Source organism: Cyprinodon tularosa, unplaced genomic scaffold (genome assembly GCF_016077235.1).
Source record: "Cyprinodon tularosa strain WSP-4 unplaced genomic scaffold, ASM1607723v1 ctg3, whole genome shotgun sequence".
Taxonomy (NCBI): Eukaryota; Metazoa; Chordata; class Actinopteri; order Cyprinodontiformes; family Cyprinodontidae; genus Cyprinodon; species Cyprinodon tularosa.
Window position 1 is genome coordinate 1,771,218 of NW_024039007.1, and position 14,731 is coordinate 1,785,948.

The 14,731-nt window shown below is 35.5% G+C and overlaps 1 protein-coding gene across 2 annotated transcripts; it reads right to left on the reverse strand.

Annotated features, from left to right (window-relative positions):
- Positions 1–4,099: 4,099 nt before the first annotated feature.
- Positions 4,100–13,456, reverse strand: vsx2 (visual system homeobox 2). Of its 2 annotated transcripts, none has more exons than XM_038291371.1 (5): positions 12,887–13,456; positions 12,494–12,578; positions 12,027–12,150; positions 5,296–5,476; positions 4,100–5,075 (listed from the first exon to the last, which is right to left on the reverse strand). In XM_038291371.1, the coding sequence occupies exons 1-5, from the start codon at positions 13,311–13,313 to the stop codon at positions 4,696–4,698; spliced, it is 1,197 nt and encodes a 398-aa protein (XP_038147299.1). In that variant the 5' UTR covers positions 13,314–13,456; the 3' UTR covers positions 4,100–4,695. The 2 variants fall into 2 exon arrangements, with proteins under 2 accessions (XP_038147299.1, XP_038147300.1); XM_038291372.1 differs by having other exon boundaries at positions 4,100–5,012; positions 12,887–13,453.
- Positions 13,457–14,731: the final 1,275 nt, after the last annotated feature.

Here is a 14,731-nt window from a genome sequence, read left to right on the forward strand (position 1 = left end):
AATTTGAATCCTGGAAGGAAATCGCATCGTTTGAAAAGTAAACTTTGATTTTGCAGGAAATTTTGGGGAGTGGGGTGAAGATTGTATGTGTGCTTTTTCAATAGAACGTAAAGTTCTTTGAATATAAGGCTTGTTTTTAAATAATACGTAAAATCAATTTTTAAAAGTGTCCTGACTAATTTGCACTATTCTGATCGACCCTATTTTCTCTGAGCATCCCGTTTATACCTTTGTTATAAATCTGGTCACATTGAGCTGATGACTATTGACACCCAGAGGTTTGGAGCACTGCTGGATTGCAGCTTTTCTTAACTTTCAGTTGTTTTTGCTGCTTGAACCATTTCCCTTTGCATGTGTTTTGTTCTTGTGTGTGATCATCATGTATGTATGTTTTCTTTATTCAAAGAAAAAGAGGATCATTTTAATAAACATAAAAATAACAAGGGAAATAACACTGAGAGCGAATTAATGGAATGGGATAGAGTATTAGTGCGTGTGTGTGAGTGTTAAAACTCATGAAAAGCAAGGATGTACTGAGTTGAATTAATTAAAGAAAAAAAGTCAATATTACATCTGAAAAAACGTAAAGAATAAGCAGATTTGGGGTCAATTAGTTCTATGACTAAAATGCTGTTACAAATGTAGAGCCACCCTTTGACTCAGGCTTTATGCTTGAAAATCATGTCAGGTATCCGTTCCTATAATTTGCAAAACATTATCAATCTTAGTTCAACAGTACTTAGTTTAGCTTCTAGTTTTTGCCACTAAGGCAGGAGTTTGGTAGTTTATCATAAAATTAAAAATAAACTCTTATCTCTTTTGGGTTATCTAAACTAAGAAAAAAATATCAAGTAGTGCAGGGAAAAGGCCTTAGTTGTAGCTATAGAATTTTCCAGCAGGGGGCAGAACAAAACTACATTTCCACAAAATGTGCCTTTGCCTCAAATCAGCATAAGATTGGAGCTAAAATACTTTGCAATATTATCTGCATAGATTTTATTTATCAAGGTAGTGATATCTCTCAAAATATGCATTAGACAAAATCTTTTCCTAAAGCTCCTCAGTCTCTTTGCATAGATTAAAAATAATTTTATGATGGTCTTGAAGCCACAAACAGCCTATCATGAGGGATATTGTCAGTTCCTCATCATTTTCAATAGAAACAGCCTGATCTTCTGCAAATCTGATCTAATATTCAACTCCACTTCCAGAGGATTAAACAGCTCTTTTGCACTTTTAGAAGTATAATCCTTGCTCTGCATATCTATTGGCCCCACTGAGAGATTGTTTTCCTATCTCCCTCAGGGAGAAATTTTGTATGCCTTATTTTTAGGGGTGGGCAGAGATTAAATATGTATAATGGCAATATTTTATTCAATAACAGGGATATGACTTTTAAAAACATTTCCGATATTTAATAAGAATCAGAAGTCTTTATTTTTCATTGTTTTTCAAGGGTACAACAGAATTTAGATGTACATTACAGTCTAAAGATAATAGCATTGGTCCATGTTTTAAATGTTTTTCTTTTCATATTGGAAGAGTTTTATGAACATGCCAAAATTATTGTCATAGGTTTGTACAGGATTTTGTTGTGCATATTCTTTGCAGTTTTCTGAGAGTTTTAATGGGCTTAGATCGTAGGTCTTCAAGAGGGGGTCCGCGACCCCTAGGGGGTCCATGGAGGTACTGCATGGGGGTCATTTTTTTTTTTTTTTTTTAATAGTTCCCCCTGCAATTTTTTTACACTAATTGAAATGTTTTTAAATCCACATTAACATGAATTCAACACACTGGAGTAAACCGATAAATGGAGACAGAAGATGTCTTTGTCTTGAATGCATCACAGGAGCTCTTTCAAACTGGGCACAGTTTCATTCACAACACCTGTCCCATCAACCAGGAATCAGAATCAGAAATACTTGTTACATTGCACATTGCTCCATATGTAATAGAGTGACTATAGGAAAAGTTTGACATATAACACAATTTCATACAATATATATAATTAGGGGGTCCCCGCTCCATCTCGCCATCAGTTTTGGGTCCTTGGCCTGGAAAACGTTGAAGACTTTTGGCTTAGATGGATATCAAAATTAAATTGTTTCAACTCCAATTAGAAAAAAACTCTCCATATAGGTTTTTTGCCATAACATCCACCTGTGGTAGTTTTTTTTTTTTTGTTTGTTTGTTTGTTGTTGTTTTTTTGTCAACCGTAACGTCTTATAAATGTCATTCAATGAAATTATGAAAAAATGTCTACAGTGCTCCAACAAAAAGAGGTTTCACGGTTAAATATTTCTCTTTGTTTCTTTCTTTTTTCCATACATATAAGGAATGTAATATCAGACAAAATATGACTTAGTTAACAAATAAGAAGGTTTCAAATCAGGCAAAGGAAAAAATATTTCCAAACAAACATAGTCCTGAATTTAAAAAGAGGAAAATCCTCCTTAAACGTTTTTTTCTTAAAATAAGTAAATTTTTCTTTGAATTAAGGGGGTAAGTGAGACACTTTGCCACTTTGAAATAAGAAAAAAACAATTGTAATGTCTTATTCCAAGTACATATTATCTAATTATCTTATTTTAAGAGTTAAGATACTCATTCCATTGCAAATCATCTTATTTACCTACTCAAATTAAGGGTAAATACACTTAATTTAAGAAATGTTTACTTATTTCTGATTGTTTTTCCAGTGTAAGGGTTGTGTCACCCTTCAGGCAATGCCTCCCATCGGGTGTTTACAGTAGAGAAAACCTGAACCCCTCATATTTCCTTAATTGTCTCAAATTGCCAAAGTGGATGATTATTGAGTATGATAGTCTTGTTTAAGGTGATTTACAGCAACTTAGTTGAATCCAAGTGCAGCCTTGGACTAGAATACTTATATTAAAATGTGACATAGCCTTTTGTGTAATTTTTCTTTTTGCTCTGTTCTTCTGGGTTATTTTATAGCGTCCAGAATGAGTCATGAATCTGCTCTTGGAGTAATTGATGGGCTGATCACTGCCAAGTTTACTACTCTTCCATGCTCTTTCTATTTGAGGATAATGGCTTTAACAGTGGTTTGTGGGGGTCCCACAGCTTGGAGTCCCTTTCTAGAGTAATGATGTCAATGACTTGGTTTCCCATCTGTTCTCTAACTTCCCTATACAGACATGCAGTGCTAATGTTCAAGATCTTTTAGCCTACTTCACATTGTTAGAAAGTTTTCTTTTATGTTTAGAACATCTTTCTGAAATCTTTCTACCCTTTTCTCAAAACTTTGAGCATAGAACCTTTTTTTTCCTTTCCTGTCTTTAGAACAGACATGTAATGCTTTAAGATGAACATACTCTTAATGAGATTAAATGAAATGAGACGAGATAAGCTGCAATAAAAAGGAAAAGTTGATGTGAACTTATTTTCAATGTACTTAGATGGGATGAAAAGACATGAAACAGGAATAGATGAGATTAGACGTTACCATGTGAGTAGGAGTGGGTTGATTCAGTTCAGGCGAGATAAACAACCTAGATGGTGTGAGATAGAGTCATGCAAGGATATAACGTGATAATATGAGATGAGATGAGATGAAATGAGAATAACTGATATAAGATCATAGGATAGCTGATAGGGTGAGGTAAAAAAAAGACTGAGATGAGATGAATGCAAAGCAGCTCAATGGTTGGTGTTGTCATTGTGAAGCCCTGTTAGCTTGATCAGAAGAGTAAAGGTCAAAGAGTTATGAATTTTCCGTCTTCCTAAAAGACCCTCTTCAACACATTAGCAACACCCAGAAGAAAGTGAAGACTTTCAATAGATAAACTTATTTTTGTTAAGTATTGTGAAAGTAGGATTAACAGATTGTGCTTCAGCATTTAAAAGTCATTTGAATTCAGGCAGATGTTGACCCTGCTTTGAGGCGTTTATTCTATTTCCCATCTCCCAAAAGTGCTGCTCCCCTCATTTAATCTGAAACCGAGGGCTTTCAACTGCCACAGATTACAGAGGGTTAACATAAGCATGCATCTCAGACCATCTCCTAATGACTGCAGCCAGCAGGGCATCAAGCTACAAAAATCTACATCTATCATGAATTAATGTCAATGAGGAGTTACACAGGCATGGGAAACAGATTTAATAAAGTCGTCTCTATTTTATGTTTTAACTTTTGACTTATACATAATGAAATAAAAAACACTGACATTTAAAGACTACATGAAAGACATTTTAAAGATTTATATATCCTTATATATACAGCATGATATAGAACAAATATTTCTCTTACTGCTGATAGGATGGTTCCTCTAAAATGCTTCAATTTAATAGTTGTTTAAGCACAGTCAGAAAGAGACACAAATTAAATTATACTCATTGCAATAAATGCACTGTTACATCTAGCTTTTACTCATCTGGCTGTTTTTAAGGTATATTTACAATATCGTCTATTGCTGCTACTCTGTCAGGTCCTCTAATATTTAAAGAAGAAACTGGAGAACGTCTGAAAACACATCAGAAAAAAGTGCATTTGCATCTTCTTGGTAGAAACCAACAAGTTCCTTTCACAAGTTAATAGAAGTCCAGATGAGGCCCAGTTAGAGGAAGTCAGTGAAGGACAGAAATCCGAGTCAGTTAATCCAGATTTAAACTAAATGTAGCTAATCCACAGCAGTCTCATTTCACAATGACAGTCTAGACTCTGAATTAGTTCTAGGGACTTATCTGCTCCTCTTCTGGACTAGTTGGATTACTGGCCTTCTCTTCAGGCCCCTGGAACTCCTGTTTGCCCTCCAGCGGTCTGTCATGAGAAACTGTCCCCAGCACTTTGGCGCTGTGCTCCTGAGCCTTGGCCCTTAGAGCAGCAATGCTGTTCTCTCTCAGTTCCTCTTTAGAAATGACAGGCTTTCCCTCCGACCTCTTCTCCTCCACTTCAACGTCCTCTGGCCTCGGAGCATTCGGCTGCTGCGGAGCATCACACTTTCCTGTTGACGGGGGAGCTGCTCCCTCTATGGACTTTTTGTGCATCCCTGTAAAGAGTTGCGGGTATTCAGATTTAGAATAACTTCTGCTCACTGGTAAGCCATCTTGGACTGAAAATAGCAAGCAAAAATAGTTCTGGTTTAGAATATAGTTACAGCAATTAATTACTTGTGTCTTGGATTTAGGTTCATGCTGGCATAATGACAACAAACGTGCATGAAATGTGCTTCAAAGTGGAAAAAAACTCTGTTCCTCATGTCTAAATGAGGGTTTTAAAGGTGCAAAAGAATGAGGATGAGGGTTTCACAAACTTTATGATCCAAGTCTTACCCAGCAGCCAGGGAGCACATGACTCCATGATGCCATCCTTGGCGGACTTGAGGATGGATTCAGGCAGAGGGATGGAATGCCTCACCATGGCTCCGTACAGTCCATACTCAGCCATCACCGTGCTGCGGCCCCAACATTTCTCCCTCTTCCTCCATTTGGCTCTGCGGTTCTGAAACCATACCTGGGACAGGAGGATTAATATCACTGGATTAATATCTGCCATGTTTATCTGTTTGTACTTACAAATGTGGGATGATTCCTGTTCTTTAAAACCTAAGTTTTTAATCCTTAGCACATCTTTTTCATTTTAATTAGATCTGGACTTTAACTTAGCCATTCTAACATCATATATGCTTTGATTGAAACCATTATCTTGTAGAGCTGGCTGCATGTAAAGGGTCACTGTCCTGCTGCAAAGTAAATCTCTGCCACCCTGTAGCAGTTTATATCCTATGAAAAAACTATACTTTTTTTTAAAGTTGATCAACATCTCTGTCCTACTAACACAACAGTGTCAATGTGAGCTCACCAAACACAAGGACTGAAGCTAAAACCATATGTGGATACACACACTATGCTGCCTATTAGGAATGGAGGTGAACCTGATTCTGTGGGCCTGTTTCTCTAGGCTCTTAAAAGCTGGTTAGGGAGCCAGCTTTTTGGTTTTTCAGAAACCACAAAGGTAGGCTTTTTAAGTTGGACAATGATCTAAGATATATTGTCAACAAACAACTAGATGGTCAAATGAGTTCTAAATAAGTTCTCCAGTCTACCCATGTGATCTTGCCCCTAGAACTAAATCTTAAAGAGAGTCTGTGACATCGAAATGGAAACAATATGATGTGAGAGATCCCCCAGGATTCTGAAGGGGGCCTCTTACAAATTGAATAAATCTCCCAGAAGTAGAACTCTGTCTTGATAAAACATTGTTTGTACTAAATAAAAACAGTCACCAATAATTGTGCAGGCTGTGCTACCACAGCAAAAAAAAAAAAAATCTGAGTAAGTCAATATTTCTAAAAATGTGCATTTTTTTATTGAATTAAGAAGCTAAGTGAGACACTTTGTTAATGGAATAAGACAATTTATAGTAAAAATAAGAAAAATCAGCAGTCTCTTATTTCAAGTGCATAATATAAAATTATGTTATTTTAAGGATTTTTAAAAAATCCATTGGCAGATCGTCTTATTTACCTGCTCAAATTATCTTAAGAAACTTTCACAAATTTTTGCATTGTTTACTAAAACTATATATTTTTGACGTAGAGTTTATTATTGTAATGAATAAATGAATATCAAAGATGTGATTTTTCTTTATTAACTTATATTTTTTAGAGAAATGGAAAAGCGTTTTTTATTTATTTTATTTTATATATATATATATATATATATATATATATATATATATATATATATATATATATATATATATGTATATAAGTGCATCAAATATCAAATCTGGTTTTTATTCCAAGCTTTGTGTTTTTTGGCAACATGTGTTTCAGTTCCTGTTAGTAACTTTCAATACGTATTTATTTATTCATTCCCATGTTGGTTTTTGTCATTATTAGTGTAACTCTTACTCCAAGCCAAATGCCATATTATTGATGACAGCAGATGAATTAGGTGAGTCAGGGAATCTTCTCTCTAGAGCTTTACCACAAAATGCAACATAAAGCAAAGATAACACAATGAACAGTTAGACAATCAACCAAAGCAAACACACTGAGTCAGCGACTTGGAGCAACTCCACAGTCTCCCTCAACCCTCAGCATTGAGGGAGGAAAAAACTCCTTCAAGATCTATCTATAAAAATACTGACTTACAAAGAGAGGTATTAAAAATCTGGAGAATGGACAAGATGTTTTACATAACACTCAACCTGGAAAGACTCACACAGAAGACGAGCAACAATTAGACTTTTATTTAAACAAGAAATATAGTGTTTGGTGCTCAGGCCTTGGTTGAAGGCAGCATATAGAGAATTATGATGTTATGACTGAGTAGATGAAATAGGATAGTCAGGGACCTTACAATGTCGGTGGAAAGTAGACCAAAGGAGGAAGGCATGACGAAAGCACTCTGGAAATGGATGGAGGAGAGAACCCCATCTTTTTAGAGCAGAATTCTAGATTATAATTGGCTATGGCAGAGGCATACACAGGGCTGATAGGCTTTCAGCAGCAGTGCATCAGAAGGCGACTGGATGAGAGGTGAGGCTGAATTAATTCTTTCTAATTTTTTGCTTCTTATTCATTAGAAAATGTTAATTGTGCAAAATGACTATACTACCCTTACCAATGCACCATAACTGCCTGTCCCTTTAAAAATTGACTTGATGTTTGTCTTAAAAAATGACAGTTCTGAGTAATGACCCCTGTGGAGCACCACAGCTTTCTCTCTATAAGCCAACAAAGATGCTTAGTGGACTGAGTGACACAACACAGAGATGTTACACATTCTGCCTACACACTTTAGACGGTTCCTATAAAAAAAAAAAAAAAAAAAAAAAAAGCAGGAGTCAAAAAGAAGCCATAAAAGGCACATGTATTAAATATTAAATGGTTAAAAAAAAAAAAAGATCAAACAGACTCAAAGATTTTTCTCCCCGGGCAGCTCTGATGATAACCCTTTCATATAAGATATACATTTTTTCTTCTCTTTTAGAAATTGCTTCTCTGTCCCTCAAAAGAAGCCGATGCGTAAAAGCGCAGAGGAGGAGCGACCCAGGGGCGCGCCGACGCTGATTGAAAAATAAGTTAATTTCAGGCCCAATCGATGGCGGGCAGGCGGGCAAATATCACGGGAAATTAAACTACCGGGACTCCGGGGAGAAGCGCTATTGACCCGCGCTAATAAATTCAATGTAGTTATTTCATTTGAACTCCCTGCGCCTCTCCATCGACAGCAGCAGAGCCAGAGCTCTTCTGATTTAACTAATTACACCCAATGAGTAAAATTGGGTGTTAATTTTATCCAGGAGAGAAGGGCGGGGGTGGGGGTGGGGGGTCTTATTTATTTATTTCCTTTTTATTATTTATTCGCGGCCATACTGTTTCAGCCCCCTAATGAGAATGAGATTGAAAAAAAAGGCGCCCCGGCAGATGGATGAGTTTAGGTCACACCGCAATCTTCTTCCGCCTTGATGGCTTGATTAGGTCGTTAGCGGCTCCTTCTCCGAGAACAAATTGTTTCACATCCAACTGCGCCTGATGAGAGATTATCTGTCCTGGCGAAGATGCTGCTGTTGCTGCGCAGAGAGGAGGAGGAGGAGGAGGAGGAGGGGAGCCTCCTTTGTTCAGGCAGGAAGTGGGCGAAAGTGATCGATTTGTGCGAGGAACCATTTTCCCTTTAACACCAGAGCAGCACTAAGAGGAACCTGTGCCCCTCACAAAAATGCAACAGCATGAGATAAACGCTGATTTAACGGCAGGGAGATGGAAATCTCTATTCACCTGCTGATTAGACATGCATGTATGCGCACCAATGGGTCTGTTTCATTCAAGATCATTAGTTATTCCAATAGGGGAAATTAAATGTTATAATTATACTTAATATTGCTGGAGGGGTTCCATATGCAGTTATGAAAGCAAAAAAAATTTGTAAATTGCACCTCGTTTCCTTTCTATTCAGATTAGAATGGATTTCTTCATTGTATTTTATACAGTATAATTGGTGTAAGAAAATACATATACACCTAATGATGATCAAGCTGTCTGAACAAAGATTAAAGTTCAGATTATGACCTTTCAGTTTAGAGAATTTCTTAAAAATGTTATTACCTCTTGTTTAAGATCTTACATCCAGCGTGTTTCTGTTTGAATTTCATACAGATGGAGGAAAGATTCCTTACAAATATGTATAGTATATGGAGATGGAGGCTCTTGCCTGGAGCTCTCCACCCCTGTATCTCTTGGCATTTGTTGGAAATATTCTGCTGAGATAAGGATCAGTAATTTAAAATTTTAAACATCTTAAATTCTTGTTGTTTGCATGTAAAAAAAAATAAATAAAAACACAGCAAAAGTGTTTTTGCTGTGTTTTTTGTGTGTGAATGCAGCCCAACGCAAGCAGCGTCTTCTGCCACACCTCCCACAACCAAAGACACACTATTTCCCCTCATAAAGTCTACTGTTAAAAAAAAAAAAAAAAAAATCACCTTTGATAGGATTATATTCTGTTATTCGTGCATGTGCTTGTTAAACCCTAATAATACCTGCCTGTTATGTGTTTAGGTTAATGTTTTCCCAAACAGTTTATCTAGCTAATTAGGAAAGCTCCTCTGTTAAAATAGAAAGTTATCATCTTCATTATGTAAAGAGATTTGGGACAGAGTGGATTATTCTTAACATATAGCTGTCACTGTGCATTTGGGTTGTCCTTGATCTAAGAACACAGGGTAATATCTTGATATTGCTGGAGCTATAGTGAAGTCTCCTCATGTACAGTATGATGTAATGATGTGAGATGTGACAGGCTGCATGTATAAAATTCTTTTTTTACTGGTATTCTGGGCCGACTTCCTGTGGTAAGGCTGCCATCTGTGAGCCATTTCTCTGTTCTGAGTGTCAAAATCTATTCTCATGTCTCATAGTAATTCAATACATAAACATTAAACAGTGTTTGTTCCGAGTGATCTATTCTATGTAAAGAACCGAAGAAAGAAAGCTTAAATATGTAAAAATAAAGCTTTTCTTTTCAAGTTTAATTAATTAGAAACACTATATTTGAAGAATTATCAAACTGATATTGATCTATCGTTAAAACAATGCATTCCAATTAGGCTTTTTTCAGATATTGAAAATACGATTTAAACGGGTAGTACCTATACTTTTCATAGGAAGGAGGTTCTATATTCAAAAATATATTATATTTCCACATTTATACAGGTATGATGCATTAACAGGCTTTACATGGAAAGTTGTGATAATCAACAGAAATAGAGTTGAATGGTCTTTGTATAAGTAATTTATAGTTCATTGGGTTAATTGAGATTCTGAAATAAATATATTTTAAAAACATTGTAACTGACTGAAGTAGTTCATATATAGATATGCAAGCATAATTAAACGTTTTATTAAAAATTTAGAAAAATTAGAGGTCAATTTTTAGAAGGGGTAAAAGTTTTATAAAATAAAAAAAACAACATGCAGTTTTGTCGTCTCAATCAAGGTTTATCCTACAATTAAAAAATGGGTCATTAAACTTGAATATTGCTTAAAAGTTATCATTTTAATAATGAATCCAGCGTAGGGTTTGGGTGGCAAAGGCATAAATAAGCAACAAAAATATAATTTTGGTAGGAAAATGACATAACGGTGTTGTCTTTCTGAGTGCTTGCACCAGCCTGAAGGCTGTGACAATCTGGGTGGTGGATATAATTTTTTTTTTTTTATCAAAAGCCTTCCCTTCATGAACAGATATGACCTTAAATGCTATTGGAGGTCATGTAAAATGTCATGATCCAAACAGGTTTGGGTTTTCTTCTTTTTTATTAAAAAATTTATTTATTTCTCTTTTCTTTTTTTTTGTCTATTTATGTATTTAATTTTATAGCTTTGTTTATTATCACAGTTTTTTTCATAAATATATACTACTTTGTTTGGAGTTTCTTAGTTTAATCTTGCATTGTGTTTTTTGCATAATTTGAAGTATTTCTGAACAATTTTAGTAGCTATTTTCCCTTCAGCTTTTAGGTGATGTTTCTTAATTCAGCTCTATCTATGAAATTGTAATTTTCCCTCAGCTTCTCTGCTTTCATCCTGTTAAAGCTGTTCCACATTTTCTCTGATAGCTCTATACTGTTGTTTATCACTCTCCACCTCTGCTTTAGTAATAAAAGTCCTCTTGTTCTCATTGTTCTTTGCAGGGTTCTTCTTTTCTTGCATTCCATCTATGTTCATCTGTGTGTTCAATGGCCTGCCCTCCCAGTGGTTTTCCCAGTAAGTTCTTGTGGTTTTTTCATAATTAAAGTAGTACTCCTTAATACCACAGCCTGTTTCTACAATTGGGGCCTTCTTAAGCTGCAACCACAAAACAGATGCCAACCCTGCAGCACAGGTTGGCATAGATTATAGTTTATAGATTATAGTTATTATTTATTTTAAATGTATACATTTTATTCAATTAGCTAATTTATCTATTTATTAATTTATTAATAAATGTATTAATCTTTTTTTTTATTGCAACAAAGCCTCTTCCCTTTCTACTCACTTTTTCCACAGAAACATTTGATATAATATGCTTAAAAATTAGGGCTTTAAATTACAGTAAGGTTTTTGCAGCAGGAGAGCTATTTTATGAATCTACTGTTGGCAACTTCAGCTACAAAAGTCATTGTAATAATAGCCTATATCTGATCTTTAGAAAAATTACAGTAATTTATTAAGTGCATGACAGCAACCCATCCATTTTCTTTTTTATTGTAACCTGGCAGTGGTTTAATCAGAGCTTTTGCTCTGATTATAAAACACAGAAAAATGCAAATAAAAAACATCTGTTTGTTAAATAGCTCTTAAAGCATGCAATAAAAAAATGTATGGTGGAAATATAAAAATTTAAATTTAAATTAAAATATTCAACACTTTGCAAGTATTTCCACTGGGCTGTGCCTATTTGGTTATATCCCCCGCCCTCCCCAGAGAAATAACAGATAAAAGTCAACTTCACAAAGATCTTCCTAATTCAAACAGAAAATATAACTGGCATTCTGAAAAAGCTGACATTTTTACCTGTATTCTGTCCTCAGGCAGCTCTGTTTTCATGGCCAGCATCTCTCGAGCGTAAACATCCGGGTAGTGCGCTTCATTAAAGGCCTTTTCCAGCTCCTCCAACTGATAGGAGGTAAATATGGTTCTGTGGAAACGGGTCATGCTGTTGAAAACACACTAATGTTGCACATTTTATTTTTTTTTCCTACTAAATTTGGGGATTTTGTCTACATTTCAACACATGAATAAACTAAATATATGAAACTCAAACATATGAACAATAAATTTCTGAAATTTCTGAATGTATCGCACTCTAAAAGGCTGTAGCTGTTTTCTCTAGTAATTAAAATAAACAAAAAATCGAAATATATCTTCTCGATAAGGAAAATGTCTATATATCTATAATATCTATTGGAATAACCGGTCTCTTGTAGGCTATTCACACATCCATTACAATAATAAAAATAAATAAAAAAAATAACACCAACCGGTGACGTCTTTTCTTGCGTTTCTTGTTCTGCCCTAAAGTTGATTTTGTGTGTTTTCGTTCGTTTGAAGATAAATCCTCGGAGTCTGGATTAAAAAAACAAATGGAAGCGTTTTAAGCAGCGCCTAATAAACTGATGCAGTGAAAAACACACTCTAAATAAAATCTGGTGCGATAATAATAATAATAACAATAATAATAATAATAATAATAATAATAATAATAATAATAATAATAATAATAATAATAATAATAATAATAATAATAACAATAATAATAATAATAATAATAATAATAATAATAATAATAATAATAATAACAATTTAGGCTAATTTCCCCTGTCATCTGTGTTTCAGCATAATTGCGGCTTTAATCCAGAGCGCTCGCGCGTCACCTGAGCTGGCGGACTGGCTGGGCTCCAGGGGCCTCGCGCCTCTGCTGTGCTGCAGGTGGACGTCCTGTCCGTCTGACAGCACTGTCTCCAGGAAAGCAGGTTGGCCGTAAAACGACGGAATTCCACCGGGGCCAATTAATCCCACCCCGACACCCACGCCGACTGTAGCGGGGCCCAACACCGATCTTGCGGCAATCAGGTGCGCCCCGGCGGGCAGCGAGCTCAGCGGGCTCCTCGGTGTGGTCTGCGGCTCTTTATTCAGCCCCAGGATCTCCTGGATGCCGAAGCTGGTGCACCTGTTCGCGGTCGGTGGATGGTTGATGCTGCTTTTCGGCTGGTGGCTGTTGTTCCCTGCATTTGCACCTAGAGATGTTTTCTCTGAGCGATTTAAACTTTCCGAAAGCAACGCACCCTGTTTCCCCGTCATCGTGGTTTAGATGGCCCCTTTGAAAATATATTTCTTGTTATGTCGCCTCACAGGGGGGCTCCTCGTACATGATCCTCGCTGTTCCACAGAGTCGTTTAGAAAATGCTCCTTTTATCCAACAGGTCCATCCCAACGAGAGGCTGCGCCCTGCAGCCAATCAGCTGCCAGTATTCAGGATTCCAGTGGATCATGGATGTTTTACGCCCTCTCTAACACATCTCTGCCTTTTGGAGGACAGATGCCTCCGCATATAACATTTACAAGAAAAATCTATTGTACATTTTTAGGCAATAGCAGCTAAAATATACTCTATTTAATTGTGTCTATAAAACATAAATAAAAAACAGAAAAAAAAATAAATACAGATTAAATAGATCCGACCATCTCATTAAAAGCTGAATAAAACCCTCCCCATGAAATCCCCACATCTTTGAAACGGTGCAGGTTTATAGAAAATTACCCCAATCTTTAAATCTGTATGCACAGCCTTTCATGGAAGGCATTACGCACACATGTAAACACACAGATGGATCCAGCTATGATCTCTGCCCAACCACCGGCTCACCATGGATGGATAATTGATCTCCAGATGCTCCAGGAAACTCATCACGCGCGAATCAAAGCCCCCCCAAAACAGGACAGCTGGAGGACATGGTCTCCATCCTGCACCGCGTTAATCCCACAGCAGCAGCAGTAGCCAGGTTCATTATTATTATTCTATTATTTTAATTATTATTATAGATTTTACGCAGATTAAATGTAAATAAATTAGAGAAATAAATAGTACTAAAATGAAGCTTTGGACATAAACATAACAATAAAAAGAAATAAAAGAAAATTGTAGGGAAATTTGTAGGGAAATTGTAAGAAAATTGTATAAAACCTCGAACTCAACGTTATTCCAGACATTTTGAATTAAAAAAGCCTCCTGGATGGGAAAAGAAACGTCTCTAAACTTGGAAACAATGTCCAGTGAATTGTTTTTAATTGCTTTTTTTGGAAATAAAAGAAAAATAAGACATTTAGCATAAAATATAGATGTAAAAAATAACCCTTGTAAATTGGATGCTGGTGTCACAACATCCATAATAGTATGAACTAAATGAAGAGGAATGAAAAATGAACATACAATAGAATATAAAAAAATCAAATACAAAGTAATACCAGCAGGATACTGAAAATAGTATACCTGTATACTTAAATATAGACTTAGAGAGATTTATTTGTCATTTTGTTTAGAAGTGTAAATAAAACAAAAAAAATGTCGTTTAGAACAGCTCTATGGACAATAACATTTTTGAAGTGCAGCCTTGAAAATTATAAAAAAAAAAAAAATATATATATATATATATATATATATATATATATATATATATATATATATATATATATATATATATATATATATATATATATAT

Excerpts from the sequence above, each read along its gene's own strand:
- vsx2 (XM_038291371.1), bottom strand. The coding sequence starts at position 13,313 with ATGACGGGGAAACAGGGTGCGTTGCTTTCGGAAAGTTTAAATCGCTCA. Across the intron at positions 12,579-12,886 it reads CAGCCAGTCCGCCAGCTCAG|ACTCCGAGGATTTATCTTCA; the intron begins GTGACGCGCGAG and ends TTTTTAATCCAG. Across the intron at positions 12,151-12,493 it reads CGCAAGAAAAGACGTCACCG|AACCATATTTACCTCCTATC; the intron begins GTTGGTGTTATT and ends CCGTTTCCACAG.